The 19820-nt window shown below is 41.0% G+C and overlaps 2 protein-coding genes across 6 annotated transcripts; one reads left to right on the plus strand and one right to left on the minus strand.

Annotated features, from left to right (window-relative positions):
* Nucleotides 1-3824: 3824 nt before the first annotated feature.
* On the minus strand, nucleotides 3825-11802 carry gvin1l2 (GTPase, very large interferon inducible 1-like 2). Of its 4 annotated transcripts, none has more exons than XM_071519236.1 (4): nucleotides 11733-11802; nucleotides 10548-10700; nucleotides 4432-9574; nucleotides 3825-4319 (listed from the first exon to the last, which is right to left on the minus strand). In XM_071519236.1, the coding sequence occupies exons 2-4, from the start codon at nucleotides 10588-10590 to the stop codon at nucleotides 4178-4180; spliced, it is 5328 nt and encodes a 1775-aa protein (XP_071375337.1). In that variant the 5' UTR covers nucleotides 10591-10700; nucleotides 11733-11802; the 3' UTR covers nucleotides 3825-4177. The 4 variants fall into 4 exon arrangements, with proteins under 4 accessions (XP_071375337.1, XP_071375336.1, XP_071375335.1 ...); XM_071519235.1 differs by having other exon boundaries at nucleotides 10857-11795; XM_071519234.1 differs by having other exon boundaries at nucleotides 10548-11422; nucleotides 11733-11794.
* A 1530-nt stretch (nucleotides 11803-13332) lies between these two features.
* Nucleotides 13333-17157, plus strand: LOC139643939 (uncharacterized). Of its 2 annotated transcripts, none has more exons than XM_071519254.1 (4): nucleotides 13333-13457; nucleotides 14210-14323; nucleotides 16258-16300; nucleotides 16504-17157. In XM_071519254.1, exons 1-4 carry the CDS (start codon nucleotides 13404-13406, stop codon nucleotides 16692-16694), a joined length of 402 nt encoding a protein of 133 aa, XP_071375355.1. In that variant the 5' UTR covers nucleotides 13333-13403; the 3' UTR covers nucleotides 16695-17157. The 2 variants fall into 2 exon arrangements, with proteins under 2 accessions (XP_071375355.1, XP_071375356.1); XM_071519255.1 differs by having other exon boundaries at nucleotides 16567-17157.
* The last annotated feature ends 2663 nt before the right edge of the window (nucleotides 17158-19820 follow it).

Below are 19820 nucleotides of genomic sequence, written 5' to 3' on the forward strand. Positions count from 1 at the left end.
AGATGTGATTATTTTAGCCTAGTGTTGTGTTAGCCTAGTGTTGCAGCCAAAAATCACAAAAAAAAATGCTTGGAAGATCTTAGTGGGAGGAAACAAGTTTAGTTGTTGACATAAAGCCATAAACACATAAAGAAATCAAAAAAACACTGCCATGCAAATACAACATTCTAGCATTAGGGTTAGGGTTATGAAACTAAGCTGTTAACGAAAGACAATGGAAAAAACACTACTGTGACAGTATGGGTACAGCATGGTACACAGTGGAAACATTTTGTTCTTCTGGTTGTGGGGAGGCACAGGCTTTCTGCAGAGTGGCAGGGAGGCACCTGGGTTGGATCCGTCTTTGGGTACAGCTAATAGCATGGGAATATTTTCTTTGTGGTTTACCCACAGCTGGTGACTGGTGCTCTAGAGGGAGTACATATTTCCTAGGGATGGCCACAGGTGTGACAGTGACTAATGATGAAGAAGCTGCTGCTACTTGCCGCAAGCCACTGGGAAACAGAAACCAGTGGGTTTCTGTTTCATTTTGTTTTGATATACTTTATTCATCCCCAAGGGGAAAATCCCTTTTCACCCTCTGGTTGGCTAGTTCCATATGTACAGCTGCATGGGGGATCGAATCCCGGCCTTTCGGTTGAGCCATCCACTAGGTCGTCCTGCCACCCCATTTAAATGCTCTATCCTAGAGTGTGGAACAAAGAAACATATTTTATCTGATTTATTATGTTAACAGTAGGATACAGAAACAAGCATAGAGATAGATAGATAGATAGATAGATAGATAGATAGATAGATAGATAGATAGATAGATAGATAGATAAAAAAAACACAAACAAATAGATAACCAACAAACCAACCAACCAACCAGCCAAACCTGTGCTTAACCTGAAATGTGATTAAGAAAGGTAATAGATCTATTTTTACATCTCAATAATTACAGTAACTCTCTGGGATTCCACTATACTACAATGCCCTATTGTGGATTTCTTTCTTTCTTTCTTGACTTTGTCAACCGCTTTTTCATTTGTTTTTAGGTATCAGAAAGAAATAATTGTATTAAATTGAGCAATATGTAAGTAGAGTTTATCAAAAAAGAAATTACAATAAACAGTACAATGTCAACTGCAAAAATATCACTGGTATGTGCAAGTAAACATAGGCATCTGATGCAAAATCAGTAATGCACTATTATGAGCAGCAACTATACCAAAATATATTTTATATGCAACAAAACCCAACAACACATTAATAGCAAAACAACTTAACAGTCTTTTCTCAATATGGGCCAAAATAGGCAAGCCACCCAATCACTGAAAAAACAGCAGCCTCAGATAATACAAATGAATCAATCAGTTCAATCAACCATGCATGTCAGCAGAGGCACACTCCTCATTTTCCGTGGTCTTCTTGAACCATCTCCAAAGATCAATCTAAGAAGGAGAGGCAACAAAAGGTTCCACTTTTTTGACCTTGAAACCAAATTTTCTAAAGAACATGTATACTTAATACAAGCACAAGGGAATGGAATAAATTGGGCCAGAGCACAGCTTCGGTACACAGGTTTCCAAATGTCATCGGGGGGAGTTCAGCCCAGGCACATCAGCTTCCACCAATAGGCGCGTACTTCATACAGCAAATGGGGCTTCTGACAAGACAGTCTTTTTGCCACTGCACATTTTTGTCAGAGAGCTAAAATTTTTGGCCCTAATACAAATATAATCTAATAAATAACACAGACTATCTTTAAAAAGTCATTGGACATATTTTGTTACTTAAACAAATTAGTGACACCCAGCTGCTAATATTAATGGTATGACCCACTCACTTGCAGCCTACCTAGCACGGTACTTGATAAGAATCTATGACAGGAGTCAATCACTAGAACAAAGATGAAAAGAACTGAAACATTAGGCTCTATGTTTTAAGATTTCAGGGGAAAGGGAGGACCAGTGTTGGTCCTTTTGCAGAACACTAAAGCCAACCACATGTGGAGGACCCCAGACCCCCCTGACTGAATCTGGATTCTCTCTCAGGGAATTAACGCTCAAATCTTTCCTTGAAGGTTTGCAGGTGTGTGGCAATGACCATGCACACCTGTCTTGTCTGTCGCACAGCTGATGTCAGAGGGAACATTGCCATGGAGCCTTCTTTCACAGCCTCTTGTCAAAAACCCAGCTTTGCTATGAAACCACCAATCTTGTCAGAGGTGATAAGAATGTTTTCACTCCTGCCCTGCATCTTTGTGTTCAACTCTTTGAGATGGCCAAATACATCAGCAAGGTAAGCCAGCTTGGCCATCTGTTATTAGCAAGCTTTTACTTTTGTGGCAGTGGCACATTTTGGTCCCTAGAAAATGTCAAAATCTCTTCCCAAACCACATAAAGATGTGAGAAGACTTTTCCCTGAGACAGCCAATGCATCTTGGTATGTAGGTGAAGAGGCGAGACTTCAGAGGCCATGATTTCATGTAATTCACCATCTTTTTTCTTTTTTTGATAGTTATGTGTGGACCCGAGGAAGAATAGCAGCTATTTGCGCAGCATCTATTGGAGATCCTATCCAATAAAAAAATCTGTATGGCCTTGTCTAACAATTGTGCCAATTTAGGGGTCATGGTTTTAGCAACTGCAGCCTTAGGTGGAGAAGGCAGTAATTGATTTGAATAAGAATTGGGATTTTGTTCTTTCACTTTGTTTACAAATCCTCTCACTTTCCCTGTCATAGAGGCAGTGCAGTGTACACATACTGGAACACAAATCCCACAACAGATTTTTCTTCCTCAAATCTGCTATATCCTAAAGATTTCCTCTGCTGTTTGGTGGCTTTGCTGTATTGGATTGAATCGTTCAGCCAGGTAGGCAGTGCCACCTTTTGATCAAAAGGCATGGTGCAGTTGTGAGTGATATGTTCGATTCGTTCAGTGTTCAGCTGCAGTGTATGGGTTAGTAACTTGCTGTATCTGACAAACTGTTAAGTTGCTATATTGGACTGAAAGATATTTATCTGATACTTTAAAGCAGTCAAAGTAGCAGACTGTTCTCTGTAAGGCTTTGCTACCTGGCAGGCTGTACTCATTTAGGCTATCAACTGGGCTTCAAGCTAGCCAACAGCTAGCAGCTAATTCACATGTTTATTAAACAACAGTAATTTTTAGCTCAATTGCATTTCGTGGCTGATTTGACACACATCAATCGAGGGCCCCTTCTATATCCTTTAGGAACAAATGTGACACTGATATAGACAAAAACAGTCTAGTAGATAAGTTTTCTGGTGTATTTTTTTGTTGTTTAAATCAACTAATATAATTTCATGTGAAGTTTATCCATCCTGGCAATATATACACACCCAACACGCTTCAGGTACCCACAGTACAACTGCAGACCGCTCACACACACCCTTCCTCAGGGTATGTGTGAGTGGTCTGAGCACACTGATACACTGTTTTTTCCTGAGCTCTTTCAGTAATATAGATTTTCATTTTTGCAAACTCACATGAGTGCCGGTGCTGAATATTTATGCCTGTTGAGTTTCACACAATATTTAATGTATTTTTCCACTATTTTGTACATTTTTTGCTATTCTGTAAATCCCAATACCAAAATTGTCTTTTTTTTTTAAGTGACAAAATTTACGCTTTTATTGTGAAGGCCAAATTCCCTGAAATACAGTTTTTCTGTCTATCTCAAGTTTTGTCACTGCATCAGCATTGAATGCATGATAGTAGCCTACTCCCATAAAATTTCAGCCTTGGCATATTTTATTATTTACTATTTTGATAGTCAGAACACAAAAAGGGGAAGTGAAAATAATGAAGAGTCGACATTTATATTTTTCAAGTACATTTTATAGAAAACAACAATATTTTCACTTGAGGCAAAAATCCAGAAAATTATAATTTGTTTTACATTTTTTGTCATTATTTTTTTTACTTCAAATTTGATGATGGGGACTGAATTAAGCGTCTATTGGATTATTTTGCTATGTATCATCATCATCATCATCATCATCATCATCATCATCATCATCATCATCATCATCGTCATCATCATCATAATCGTCATCATCATTGGTAAAAGGCCTCCTAAATCAAGATAAAATTGGTACTTGGCCAGTAAAATGGCATACATCACAAATGCAACATAAAGACAGCATACAACAAATAGCAGTCCTTATATCAGCACTGTCCAGTGTGGAAGGCCTCCTTCAGACTGTCCAAGGCCTCCTCTCGAGTGATCTTCTCCCACTCCTCAGGCAGCTGGGCTGCTTCCCGCTCATATTTCTGTGCAAAACTCCCATTGAACCTCACCAGCACGTATCTGTGAATCAAAGAATATTGAACTGATTCATACAGGAACATTAGCATTCACACATATACTTTCAAGAAATTTTGCTTTAGTTTGACTATATGGTGTCATGATTTGACTCTACCTCCAGTAAGTACTGGGTGTCTGGCTGCCTGGTTCCTCAGGGGAGATGCTCCAGTCTGGATAGAGGGAATGGTAGTCCCTGTAGGCCAGAGACTTACCCTCTGTGCCCTTGTTCAGGAAGAGGCTATCCTGGGTGATGTTTGCAGGGCAGCTGATATGGGACAGAGAGCAGGAGTCATCGCAGGTATAGGACAGCATGCCTTTTGGCCGGTGGAGCAGGGTTCTGTGCACCTCATGCTCCATCACCCCCACCTCACAGGGGGCTCTGCAGAAAGGACACTGCTTACCACAACCTCTCACTCTGTTCAAGAGGCAATCCTGGGGCTTAATTGGAAGGGCTTGGAGAAGTTGGGTGATATCCACATTTTGGGAGAACTCCTGGGCTAGAGACAACCTCATCTCAGCCAGTGCCTCCAACAGACAAGTGACAAAGCGATCCCATTCTGTGGTGATACTGAAGAGAGGCCCATCCAGAGAAGCCTTGGTGACATCCACATCTCCATCTTTCTCTAGGGAGAGGCAGACTTTCTCCAGCAGCAGCTTTGTATCGCTCAGCACTCCACTTACACCCTCTGCCGTTTGGCTGACTGCTGCAGCCATCTTTCCCACAATCTCTCCAAGCCGCTGCTGCCTCCACTCATCCAAGATGGCTGACTCAGAGAGGTGAGCCACCACCCTCTCCTGGATCTTCTTCAGTCTGAACCTGTCATAGGAAAGCAAGTATTCCAGGAAGCTCTCAAAACTGTCTTCCTCCAGCAGCTCCTCCAGCAGGCTTTGGTTGAAGGCCCGGGGGGACATATACTGCTGGGCATTGCCTTGGCTCACCATATCTTCCATTATATGCCTCCCTAGTGACCTGTAGATGTAGTCCAATGCTGTAGGTTTGAAGACCATGGAGGTGAAAGCTTGGGCCACCCTCTGGCACTGGTCCCTCTTCCTGAAATGGTAGATAAACTCTGCCAAGTCCCTGTTCTTGGTACCATTGATAAATGTCAACAGCTCTCTGTCCTTAGCATAGCGGTCATGTAGTTTTTGGAAGTCTTGGCATGCAAAGCTACAGAGATAAACTTTCAGATCCACTTCAAAAGCTGATCTGATTTCCATAGGCTGTGCGCTCAAAGCTTTCTCAACATTTTCTAACAGCTCTGTAATGTAGCTGTCAGAGAAGTCTGCTGGTAAACTAGATTTATCTGCTGCAAACTGATTGTACTCCTCTATGATGTTGCATGCTACACGGTGAGCTTCTAACCTCTGTTGTCTGTTGTTGTCGTCAAACATGTGCTTTAATCTGCTGCGGTATCCAAAGTGTTCATCATAAACTTTGAAGTCAGATGTCCTCGCTTGGCCAATGTCTTCAAGCTTCTTCATGTGTTTCTCGAGCCCACGGCTGTTGAGATTCTCTCTCAGAATTTCTGTCACCCTTGCAGTAATATCATCTGTCTCCGAAGGTCTGAAGTCAAAGTTGGACAATGCATTACTCCACACACCCTCAAACTCCTCTTCCAGTTGTATATCTTCAAAGAGAATTTTGGTTGACTTGCTGCTCTCTAGCAGTGTGTGTAGCTTGGACTCCTGTTCCTTTTCCAATAACGTCTGAAAGTTTCTGAGTTGTGTGGAAGAATAATGGTTCTCTTTGGCTGACTCTAACCTTTCTATTATCTCTTTGGTTACCTGTTTCTGGAGTTCATTCATATTGTCCATTAGATTTGGTTTGTAAGTTTCAATATAAGTTTTGTGGAGGTTATCTTTGATCAAATGGGCCTCTAGCTTTGACCTGAGTTTATCCACTTCTGTTTTGACCTCTTCTCTGGCTTCATCCTTCACCACACTCAGAAGGTCACCTTTGATCACAGTATCTTGTACCTTGATGGAGATCATTCTCTTTGTTGCCCCCATAAACCAACATTCCATGTGTTCCAGGAAATTGTTCTCCCACTGGGAAAGCTCTGTGCACAGCATAGAGAATGCCAGAGCCACTTCAGTATTCTGAAGACCAATGGAGAATGATTCTGCTTTCACCGCTTCCCAAACATCACACAAACGGGCCATAAATTCAGGCAGCCCTGAGGCTTCAGACCTGGCTGCACACTTCTTTAATGCCCCAAAAAGGTTTTGCTTCAGCTTTAACACAGCTGTACTGTACTCCTTATCAACTGGTTCCGAGAGGGAGACATTGTGCCAAGGCGCTATGACACAGGGGACATTGCTTGCAGCCTTTGCAAGATGGTAATCAATATTTTTAGTCCCTCTGTTCCCAGTCTCTGTCTGAAGGATCTCAGCTACACGTCCTAACTGCAAGGCTTGTAACTTGCTGTTTAATCTTTCATCTTGGATTAGGAGTTGGCAAATGGGCATATAGCCACATACCTTGGTGCGCAGGAGAGCATTAACTATCACAATGAGGTCAGTTTCAAATTCAGTATCTCCATATGAAGCTATGTTTTGCATCAAAACATCACTCAATCCTGTTGCTACAGTGGCCATCTCATTGTCATTAACCAGGGTGTTTCTTGTTTTGTCCAGTGGTGGTGAACAGAGACCTTCTACATCAATTAACAACAGATAGTCACACTCCATATCCTTTCTGAGGTCATCGGGGAGACATAGAGCCAGCATGTACACCCCTCTGGTGGACCTTCTCCTTCCTCTGGGGAATTTCACCCCAAATAATGCAGAGAGCACCTCAGCATTCCTTGCATGATGGACTCCAAGGTTTGTCAATATGCGGGTCCTGACCCGTTCTCGAGGCAGGCGACGTTTAAACTCTGCCAAGACGCAGCCCAGCCAGCAGCTGGGAATGTTAGAGGCATCTCCATCCATTAGCTCAAGCGGAATTCCATAGAGAAGCAAGTCTGCAGCTAAGCTGGGGAGACGCAGCACATTGTGGCTCCCACTGCCTGGGCTGATATGTGTCAGCTCAAAAATTAGCCCCATCTCACGCAGAAAGTGTTCAAGGCCCAAAGAGAAAGGATCAGGTTCAACATGCTGCTCTACAAATGAATCTAAGGCTACCTGATTTTCAGAAGATGCATCCAGGCCCATATATGTTTTTGCAGAGGCATTTGAATCAGAATCATCTGGTTTCAACTTTGGTTCCTCAGGCTGTTTTCCTGGGCAGTTTGGAGCAAAGGTTCCATTTTCCCTGAACTCTGAATGGAGATTTTGGTGCTCACAGAATTCTGGATGTGAAATTTGTTCTTCAAAAGAGTCCTGGTTTTCAGCAACTTCTAGCCCCATATTCTCTTTTTCAGTAGACTTCAAATCCATCTGCTGTTCTAAGACAGGATCATGTTCCCTTTGCTCTCTATTAGCTGGTTTCATGTCCAGCTGTATGATCATGGACTCCAGTTGTGCTTTCTGTGGTGACTGTGGTTCCATGTTCTGTTCTGCAGACTGTTGCACAATATGTTCCAAGGCTTCTTGCCCTATCTCAAATTGTTGCTCAGAGAGTTGCAGTCCACTATTTACAGTGAGGTCCATGCTCAATGGCTCTTCCACTGTTGAAACTGTGCAGAAACTATCATTATCCTCTAGATCATCATTGCTTCCATTTTTGGGTTCATCAAAATTTGTCACCAGCTTTCCTAGCTTGTCACTAAGTTTATCTAATTTCTCCTGCTGATTTGTGGATGGCTCTTGGGGATTGTGTTGTCTCATTTGCATGGCCTGGAGCCCCAGCTTCATCCAGCTAAGGAAGTAAGTTCTCTCCATTTTATCTGTTGTGGAGAGGGCTTCTGTAAAAACCTTCATGGCTGTGGTCATTCTATAGCTGCTCAGCTTGAACAGGATATTTTTCTTTTCTTTTTGTAGCAGGAGGTTGATCTCCTGTCCTGCTTTCCTCTGTTTACTCTCCTCTTTCTCCATCTCTGCCAGTTTGCTCCACAAAGCCCCCTGCAATGGCAGCTGTTTCTCCCTGAACTGGGCAGATCCCTCATCTAAACCTTTCAACACTTCCTCCGCTGTAGCCATTGCCTTTTTACACCCTGCCCCTTCGTCCACGCTTAGGCCTAGCTCCACTGCTGTTCTTGCTGCAGCTTCAAGTGTTACAAGTTTCAGTTTATCTGGTAACAGATCATTAAGGGTTTCACGCAGCCTGTCAGCCAGGTCCTCCTCACTGACACCTCCCCCTGATAGCACGGACCCTTTGGGCAGTCCCACTTCCTCTTCCAGGTTCTGAGCAACAAACCCCACAACTCTTTTCTCATTTTTCTCTTCCACATCATCTGAGAGGTCAATCAGCATGAGCTTGCTTGCCATGCCTTTCCAGGAAGCAAGAAGACATTTCTCCTTCTCCCTAAGATTCCCACAGAACACAACCACAACTGATGATGCTTGACACAGAAGGCTGAGGCATTTCTCATGTGCAGCAGCATCACCGCGTAGGTTAGAGATTACCACAGGTACAGGGAAAATATCTTTGTCAGGGTCTCCAGTGGGTAGATACCATCCCAGCTCTACCAGACCATTGGAGAGTCTCCGGGGCAGCTGCCCTCCATCCATCCCCCGGTGGAGGAAGCTTTCACTGCAGGATTTGAGTCCACCTATAACGCGGCTTAGCACCCGTGACTTGGAGACACCACAGTGACCAAGCTTCACACAGGAAACCATTGGCATCTCTGTGCTGGCCAGGTCCCCTTCTAGGACCCTTCTAGTTTTAGCAGGGGATTGAGTCCTCCATTGGCTCACAACACCTCTCAAAGGCCAAAGGAGGAAGCAGCTAGGCTGTTGTGGATGTATGGGCGGAAGGACCAGGGGCACAGCAAACTGGCATTGCACCATGCGCACTGTAATCTCCTGCTGAAGGAAGCTGTTGGCAGACATATAGACAGCTGTAACCAGATCAAGGGGGTTGACCGCACACTGGGTCTCTCCTCCAAGACCATAGACCATCTCCTCGCCTCGGGTCTTCGCATCGTTCAGGGCATCAGGTGGTTGATTGCAGCGTGGACTCCGAGCTTCAGGACTAAGCAGCCAGAGGCGTTGGAGGAAAGCACGTGGTAGGTACTTGGGCACCAGAGGGGTTTCGTTCTCCAGAGTCCAGGTGCTGATGTCCAACATAGAGGCTGTATCCAGTGGGGTAGTCCAGAAGGCCTCCAGGCCCAACTTAAACAGAACCTCTGCCTGGGCTTTGTCCATTGGAGGTTCTAAGTCAAAGAGCACACCAATCATTTAGTCTTTGGATAAGTTTGAGATTGTTGCAATATGTTGTATCTTGATTAATAAAATTAGAAGTTTTGTACTTGCATGGTAATACAGTTTAATAATTTTGTTTATCTTTTACACAGAAAACTCACTCACTGTTATATCATTGTTATTATCAATGTTGTTATAAATAGAAGAATTTCTGGTAAGGCTTAATTTTCCAGGTCTGCAATTTCCTAATAATCTCCTAGAAATGAACTGTTAATTTCTCAGCATGTTTCCTGGAAAGAACCATGACATTATGCACTAATTATATGGAAAATAGAGGAGTTCAGTGGTGGAGTTGGTACCACAAATAACTTCCTCTTATTTCCTATATATAATTATATGAATGACTTGGGTTACCAAATCAACCTCTGTCTCTTATTTTTCCAGTAAAAATTGTTGCAGTTCTTTCCTGGAAGAAAATAAATTAGAAATTAGAATTAGAAAAATTAGAAGAAGAAGAAAAAGAAGAAGAAGAAGAAGAAGAAGAAGAAGAAGAAGAAGAAGAAGAATTTAGAAATTTACAGTTCCTTATCAACTCCACCAAATTGACTTTTATATTTTTACATACTGTAACTACTACATCATTTCATAGTTCCTTCTTGGAAACTCTTGGTACTTACCAACCACTGAACTCTTCCTCTATTCTTCCTAGTACATAATGTCATGGTTCATTCTAGGAAACTTCCTAAGAAATTAACAGTTCCTTTATAGGAAAATAAAGCGTTACCGAATTTCTTTGTGTACATTAATATAGTTGAAATTCTGAAATATCCACCAAAGTATTATTTTTTTTAATTTCATCTTAAAGTACACATAAACAGCACAGCACATAAAGTTAGCTATCTTACTAAATTTGTTTAGAAAATAGGCCCATTAACATTTTGAGGACAAAATCAATTTTTCTAATAAAAACAAAACAAAACATACTTTTCTTCTTGCTGCTCAGCCTCTTGGGAAGCTTGACTGACATGGTGAAACCAGCCGAGTCTTTCTCTTCTCCTTTTCACTTGACGTTGTCTTATCTGGTCAACCACACCGCTGCTAAACATGACCAATCAGTCTGGGGTGTTAACTTGAAACCTGGGATTGAAATTCATAAAATAAATAATACTGGCATTAATGCAATTGATACAGATAATCCAAAATACATCCAAAATACATGAAAGTTAATCCCAACACAGCCAAAAACTACTGAGGAGTAATTAATCCAGAATGGTCCTCTGATCTACTACCTACCTTTAAATGTAAACTCTTCTGTTGTCCAACACTTAGAAGAGATTATGCTGTACTGTCTCAGGGGATCGCTCAGTGTGGAAAGTACAGAGGAGGCCGGTTTGTCCTGACTTTATCTTTCTGAAATGCTTCACTGGAGCAAGACTCCCCTCCCTGTTTCATTTTGCTTTTCACTACAATAAAACCAAGTTGCTGACAGGCTGAATATAATACACTGACATAATGGCCACTCATGGGATCAGGATGCTGTCAGAGAGATGAAGTACAGTACTGATAGCTCAATATAGAGGTGGCTGCCCCCTGGTCTTACAGCATCACAGCTCAGTGGGCCTCTCAAAAACACTATACTTCACTTCAGGGTGTCAAACTGTGCATTACAACGCTATCTGTTACTCCTAACAGTTCAAGACATGTTATACCTTAAACATGGCAAACAATAATGAATTGTGTGAGAATCATGCTTACCATTGCTATTTTTTATTGATTCTGTTAGTCATCTGGGGACAATGTGATACATTATTGAACCCTGAAGGGAAGTTGGCAGGATTGTCCTTGACTCTTTCCATCATCTTATAGAATTGCAATTACATTAAGACAACAAGTAAGTCTTATTCGGTCAAATATAATTACAGCTACAGTGCTTCCACTAAGGAATTAAGAATTTGAGCATGTATTGTCTAACTTGCATAATATAAACAGGCAAAGTGTACTGATCACGTATTCAATAAATATTATTACTCATGCAATTTGTATCCTGATTCATGTATAGTTTCTCAAATAAAACAAATACATAGGATATTAATATAGATATCTGAATGTCTTTGTGATGGAACCTGTGTTCCTTTGTTGTATTTTTGCTAAAATCATAATGGTCCTTACCTGCTATTTGTCCTCATACAAATTCTGGCTAAAAGAAAATGTGTATCCTTGACATGGTAACCATCACCAGGTGGCTGTGCCTTTCTGTCTCTCAGCAGGGAGCTCTTATACCTGTGTTTTCAGTGATAAGACACATTCCTGCTGTCGTATCTAATCCCTCATGTACAAAATTAACATCATTCATACGCACACAGACTCACAGTCTGATACATTCACAATACACATCAAGGCATGGTATTGTTAGTCGAACATGCTGGTGACAATAACAAAGTGACATTAGTGACAGATATCTATAAATTCTTCACATGGCAGACTTGAATTTCAAAGTTGATAACAGCAGCCAATGTCTGTCCTTCACAATACAGAGCCTGGAGGAATGTATAGACGCCTGTTAAAAGGATTATGAGTGGCTGGTTTACAAGGGTCAGAGGTGAGACTCGAGACAATGACGCACACAAACCCGCAGTCATGTGTGATCTCTCAGATAGTCTATCTGATTATTAAAAATACATAGCTAACATACCGTAGCTACCTACTCCTTAGAAAGCCTGCTCTCTCCCTCATCACTCCCTTGTTCCCTCCATCCTTCCCTTTAAATTCATTACCTAGAAACCCATGTGACATAACTCCTTGACACCAGGCCAGCTTAGCTAAAATGGTGTTTGAGCTTTTTGCATTATCTTAGGGCAAGTTCAGTTCAATGCCATCTCAGAGCAACAGTGGTAAGGGGCTACCCAAGAATCTATAGTTAGTCGAATAGCATATGAACATAAAAAATCATAAAATATTGATTACAAAATGGCAAAAGAGACTACACAGTTTGTCAAGATTGTGCTGAGTTTAATGCGTGATTTTTGATTTGGTATTGATCTGTAAAGGCCAATGTTGTATTCTCTTCACACTTAAATCAATATCACCAGACAGCTTAATCTTTGGAGGAAGCAGACATCAGTTATGCACTAATCTATTTTTTATCTGTCACAACCTAGATCATAAATCTACTGACAATGCCACCCGGTTTGGGAACTCCTCCCCAATCCACACCAGTTTAACATGCTGGCATGAAAGGTGTCAGGACTGGACAGGAAAGCACAATTATGTGAAAAGCAAATAAGCAATCAGAATGGTCTGATTCAAATCATCTGAAAGAAAGGTGACAGGTTTGATCACATATATTATTGTACTAGCCTACTTGGGCCTGTATCATTATGGCCTTGGCCTGAACTTCTGTATAAAGCCTGATCTTCCTTGGCTGCTGGAGAGGTGAAAGCACACCTGAGGGATAAGTGTTGTGCAGAGGAAAAGATTACTGCTTCTCTATTTCTGTACTGTAAAGCTCTTTAGCAGTCTTACCATCGTGTGTCAGAGAGTGGGAGAATGAAGTGTGCGCTTTTGCAGGTGTGTGTGTGTGTGTGTGTGTGTGTGTGTGTGCGTGTGCGTGTGTGTGCGGGTAAAACTGAATGTGTGTATGGGCATACTCAACACTGCGTGTGTCAGTGTGTCGAATTTTCCTTCCCCTAAGCAGCCTTTCATTAGTGTCCATTGCATTCCTGATTGCTCGGATCTGTTCCTGTGTGTACTTTTCTTTGCTTCAGCAGGACTGAGGAAAGCGATAGAAAACCAAGAAGAACATTAAGGACTAACAGAGACACTAAAGGAGTAGTGGTCAAAATGTTGATCACCATGCTAACAGCCATGTACATGATGGTCAGAGTCGTAGAGTCGGTAAGATGATTATAATGATACTCACAATAGAAATATGAATTATATTGATTATTACTTTACTTCTGAAGTTTCTGAAGTGTGTGAATACCAATCCTGAGCTAATATCATTTTTAGCTCATGAAGTTTTCTACTAGAAATAAGATATTCTTCATGAGTGTTATATTGCAGGCAATATATAATGCATTCTAATGTATAATGTTGGGCCACAGTGCTTTGTGTTTTTTGTGCAATTAACATTATGTTGTCCTCACCCAACTGGTTGTCAATGTCAAATATCAATGTAGAATTTATGGACAGTATCAGAATATGACTAGGGTGATGTTTTTACCAAATTTTACCATGTAACATCATCTGTTCTTGCTTTTGAACTGGGTAACATGCCAAAGATAACAAGGATGATGTCAGAGACAACGTAAATCACACAGCATTGCTCAAGAAAGTTTCTCAAAAAAATCAGCTTTTTTGCCAGAAGTGGTTCAGTGAAGTGAAGTGCTACAAAAAAAACATCAATATGCATTTGTAACAAATTGTACTTGGTGAACATCATATGGTTTCCACGTTTATTTAGAGTTCTTCAATAAGTGAACCTGTGTCATGTGGGAGAGCGATATATTGCATTTGAAAAGCAAAGTTGAATGGACTTGACAAATCTCTCTGTCACACTAACACACACACACACGCACACACACACACACATACACATACACACACACACATGCACACTCCTAACCCTATCTCTTGGTCTCTCCCAGATAGGAGTGCGGTTTGCACGGCAGCAGGACCCTTTGCCTTACATGGTGTCCCAGCCTTTGCCTTGGCAGATTCACTCTGTATCACACAGTCGGAGGAGCAGCAAAGTAGATGAGGTTAGTTGTCCCAATACATTGCACCACAGACTCAGAGCTAGAACACACAGACAGCTGCAAACAGTCATGCTGACACACTGAAATACAGGCAATCAATCCCTCAGCTCTTTTCACCACTTTTATGCTCTTCTTACGTTCAACTGACACCTTGTAAAGTTTACATTTCAGCCACAACCTAAACCTATACTTGCCTTTTTAAGCTTTATTCACCTATGGTAGGTTTGTGAGTGTGCTTGCTGTTTTTCAGCGGTGGTCTTACTACTCATACAATATACACTCATACTACACATGAGTGAGTTGCCCACTTCAACCACATCCTTCTATTTTGGCCATTGTGTAGCTCCACTGGGGTCTTCTTGGGGTTAAGTGCCTCAAAGGCACATCTGTGGCAGTTGTTGAGGAAAGGGAGAATCCATTCAGATTTCCCCAGCTGGTCTGGGCTCTGAAACTGATGGCATACGTCATCCAACGGTGAGAGAGAGCATATTATGTTGACAGTTCAGCAGACAAGCTTGACTCAGCATGCAAGCATCTAAGCTTGGTCACATGTTCTAAGTAGTTACAGCCTATCAGGAGAGGAGAGAGGGTGGGAAGTAGAGAGATATGATGAGAGACAGACCTTTGGTGCCTCTGCACTCAAACTGTACTAGCAATTATTTAAAAAAAAAAAAAAAGAAGTACAGTACCACAAAATCCAGTGAACTAATATTTTTTGGACCCCAGTGAATCAATAAGGATGACTAAAAAAACTTTTATAAGGAAATTGTCCATAATTCAGTTATTTGGAAATCCTACAGGCCTTCACTATGGAAACCTGAGTAAAACAGCAAGTTTGTAGTGCACTCCCCAGACTTTCTGAGCACAAGTGCTGCAGTTCACCTCTGTGTGGACTTTGTTTGGTGTGATTCACTGTGTCTCCATCCCAAAGCTCATTGGCTTGAAGCTTAGCCAGACACGTACACAGATGAAGCAGACTAATAAACAAGCAGACAGAGGGAAGGGGAGGGAGAATAGGAGGGATGCTGGAAGAAAAGGCAGGGAGAAAAACAGATAATAATACAATTGTAGGAAGAGAAGCATGGAAGAAGCCAAGGGCACAGGTCGTGAGATGACAACGCAGAAATGGACACACCATAAAAAAAACAAACAAACAAAAAAAAAACTATGACGCAAGCAGGGAGATATTAAAAAAAAAAGATAAAAGATGGAGTTGAAGAAAGACAGGTGTCTCATTTGGCTGTAAGTTAAAGTCACTGCAACTTCTTGGGTAAAAGGAGAGAGTGGACCCAAGTGAGGGAGGTAATCAGGCTGGTGTGTGGGACTGAACGCATGCAGCACACAGCCAGACTGCCAGGTAAGCAGGCTAAGCCGGTACAGTCCTCAGTCCCTCTCTCCCCTGCCGCTGCTCTGCTTGAGCTGTAATCCCAATCAAGGGGATTTGTGTCTGAGGTCATTACTCTAACTGTAGATAAAAAGGACATACACACGTACAGGTGCACGCACACACATGCATGTACATACAGACACACACATATACACACAAACAAACGCACACAGGCATTTTTTGTAGACTGGTCGGCACATTATGTCCAGTTCCAAAGCCTAGAATTAGATAAAGGTGCCTACATGATGCCCTATCTGTTCATCTGTGTCTGACTTGGACTCCAGAGGCTCAGCGGTATCTGAAGAATGTTTCAGTTATGTTCCAAATGACATTCAAACATTGATGATTATCAAACTAGCATACCTGAAATGTATCTGATGCAACTTGTGCATCACATGTGCACAAGTAATTCATGATGCCTCTATTTCTTTCTGTCTCTCTCTCTCTCTCCATCTCAGTCTCCCTCTCTCTGTATTTGTGTGTTGATTGCTTGTATGTGTGTGTGTTGGATGTACAGTGTCTTCTGACTGGCTATTTTGTCCTTTTACAGTTTGATGGCTTCAGGAGGAACAGCATAGGCGTGTACAGAAAGAGTAAGTATTGAAAAAAACGTAATATTACGAGATCTCATGGCAGGCTATTTTTCTGTTGTGCTGATTATCAAATTAAAGTTAATAGTAAAGTTTGACTCAAACGATTGTCAGACCAAACAGATTCAAATTTTAATCAGAAAAATAGCCGGCTTGAATCGAGGCTAACATGCATATCATGTGTTTGAACTGAATCATTGCTACAGGCCATGTCTCCATGGCTATTGCCTCTACTTCTCTGGCTATCCCCTGTGTACTGTCGTGCTCAGACTCCAATGCCAGCAACGGGACGTGCGCTGCCCCCCCTGTCCCCCCGCTCAGCCCCGTCGAAGTTGAAAAGGCCGCTGCTACCATCCAGAACCATTTCAGGAAGTTCCAACAGAAGAAGCAGAAGTAGATGGACAGAGGGACACAGAGATGGAAGGAAAGGAAAGGAGGGATGGAGGTTTTGGTGCAGAAAGACTGAGAGACAACGAAAGGACTCTGTGATGACATCTACCCATGTACATGCACACCCACATGCAAACACACACACACACACACACACACGCAAACTGTATAATACACACTTAGTAGAGATGTCTGATGAATGACACAGTAAAACAAATATATTATACACTTCAAACAGCTGCTCATTTTACCCTCTGTAAAATACTTTGTGAATATTATATGTGAATATGTATCTGTATGGATGACAACTTTGATGTACTGTGATGACAGAGTGACTGTGAGAGTGCATGTTTGTGTACTGTAATTTGTATATGACCATTTCAATATTGAAAAAATTAAATATAGTAAATGATTTGTCATCATTGTGAACCTTTCAAAAACATACATGTAAAAAGTTCCTTCAATAAACTCCTCTGTCAACCTGGATTGTATTTCCTTATAGTATGTTGCCCTCTAGTGTCTTGAATCACGTAATGTACACTCTCAGATCACATCCATTTCAACTTAATGCTATTGTTGCATTTAAAGCCCCACATTTAATTTAATACACACATACAGATTTCCAAAGGGCTGGTAGAAAATACTCTGGAAAGCTTTAGGGATTTCAAATGAACAAAAAGACATTCATCTTTCCAGTAACAACAAATACACACAGATTAAATGTTGAAATGAGCCGTTGTGGTTCCGACTGGTTGTATACTGTGGCATTTCCATCAAAAGGCCACTTTGGATCTTTGGCTAGATTGAAGCTACAATGTTTAGATGACCTTTCCTGATGTTAGGAACTCAAAGGCCTGACATGGGATCAATGCTCTTGAATATGACTCATATTCAACATTCTGTTGGCTTCAGCCCCAGCCAACAGTGTCTGCTCTCTGTTAAAAAGACTCTGGTCCAAGCACTGGTCTCAAGGTCTCCAAACCTCCATAATGTTATCAAGGACAGTTGATCGTTTTGACATAGCCTTGACATTGGACAATGTAGACTATGAAGTGGTGGAGGGTAGTGTGGCCTAAAAATCATGATTCAGTTAAAATGCCTCTTAATGGACTAGACAACTTTTTGGCCCATTGGTCACCATAACTAATGTGATGAGAGGATTTGTAACAAAACCATCTCTGTCTAGTAGATAGCTCTGTCTGGTGTGCATGCTAACACTTTAATATACAGTGGCCTATTATAAGTAGTCATAAGCGACTAGCATTATCCAAAGTATGAGGATAGTAATCCTTTTTATTATTATTATTATTATTATTTTATTCTGAGGCCTGTAGATTCATAACCTCTGAAAACCAAATCTCTGCCTTCATCATTAGTGAAGTCCATTACAAATCAACAGTGCAAAAACATTGTGTGGAGAGATTTTCTGCCATAAGTGTGCATTATTTTTTGTTAAAGTTTGTGTCCATTTTACCAATCACCTAAACAAGCCTGGCACACATGTCCACATGTCTAAACTTAACTACAACAAGTTTTCATTTTCTCATTTTTACGATAATGCTAGTTGCATATGGTTACTTACTGTATGCTAAAGCGTTAGCATGCGCACTGGACAGAGCTATCTACTCACAGACTCAATTTTGGTGCCAATCCTCTCGTCAGATATTGGGTAAAGTGACCAATGAATAAATAAATGAAAACTGGATGATACTGGAAGCCCTTACACAGTTAACCTACAGTCTATGGTTCCAGAGTGGAATGAACAAGATACTCACAGTTCATAAAAAGATAGCTTTATTGCACAAGGTGTTGGAGTACTCTTTTTCTGTTTTTGTTTGTTTTCATAGAAAAGAAAATGTAGAGTTAAACACAAGCAATTGCAAATTGAAGCAACGTTTCCCCATAAAAGTTTAAGGAACATCCTCTGCATTTTCAAAATGTTTTAATTAACCCCCTTTTAAATTTTTCAATTCTCCATTTCCCTTTTTCTTTTATAACCAGCAAAATATTCAGAGCATGCAATGCCGCTGTCCTCCAAAAAAAAAAAGTGGAATAATAAAAAAAAGTCAAACTCTAAATAAAGCAACCCGTGACAAAGAAAAAAAGGGAGATAATTCAACCAAACCTGTAAAAGAGGAAACCTATATTGTCAAAACTATGCATGGTCCACTCTGGCATGTTTCACCTGGTCCATAAATCAAGATATAAAGCAGTGTCCGTATAATTCTATAGTTTTTCTTTTAATCCTCTTCTGTTTCGTTACAATAACTTCAATTCAAAGTTTACATTGTGCCCTGGTTTCTTCTGAAGATGTCGAAAATAGTACTCATTTATACAAAACACTTTCCTATGTACACAAGTCTTCTATTGTGGAGTAGAAATTATGCTGTATAGGGGAGCAAGGGGTACAGTGAAAGGGGGCAATCTGATTGGTTGAATAGATATGGCAAAGGTTAGGGAAGTAGTACATGTGAAGTTGGCTTTACAGACACAGATTGTGAGTCAGTTTGAAAGAATATTTTCCCACTTAAAGGAAAAATCCACCCTAAAACACTCAAACCCTGTTAAAAAACAGCTATTGGCAATGTGCCTTGCATTCCTGGGTCCATTTTGCTGTTTGGTCGTGTATTTTTCTTATTCCTGTTGATAATAGGAGAAAAAAATTCAGCAATCTAAAACATCAACAATAAATGGCACGTTTTGGTGTCAGTCCTTCAGAATTTAGGAGCAAGGGCTTCTTCCTAGATTCCTAGCTCTCTCTTCCCAGCTCTCTTGCTCTTACTATCACTATCAGTACTCTCTCCACCTGAATGTAAACCTAGCAGAATTGTCCTCTCAAGTTTTGAATTCTAGGCAGATCCATTTTTTTTTTCACCTATGGTGAAAATGAATGGGATTTTTGGATCCTGTTTGCCAATCATTCTGTTCTTAAAATGGATGACATAATGTAAGTAGAAATGACATATGACAGAGTTATTACATATTTTAATGCGTAACTGAATTCTCAAAAAATATTTTGCAACATCAAAAACAACCATGATGCGAATGTTGCCTTATCCTCGATTCACTAAGCCACAAAATGCTGCCATGCTAAGTATGGCTAGCATTTTTATTTTTTATTTTTTTCATTGCA

This window comes from Centroberyx affinis, unplaced genomic scaffold, assembly GCF_046629955.1.
Source record: "Centroberyx affinis isolate AG114_WGS23_722 - 3 ecotype Tasmania unplaced genomic scaffold, CSIRO-AGI_Caff_v1 ptg000677l_1, whole genome shotgun sequence".
Lineage (NCBI taxonomy): Eukaryota > Metazoa > Chordata > Actinopteri > Beryciformes > Berycidae > Centroberyx > Centroberyx affinis.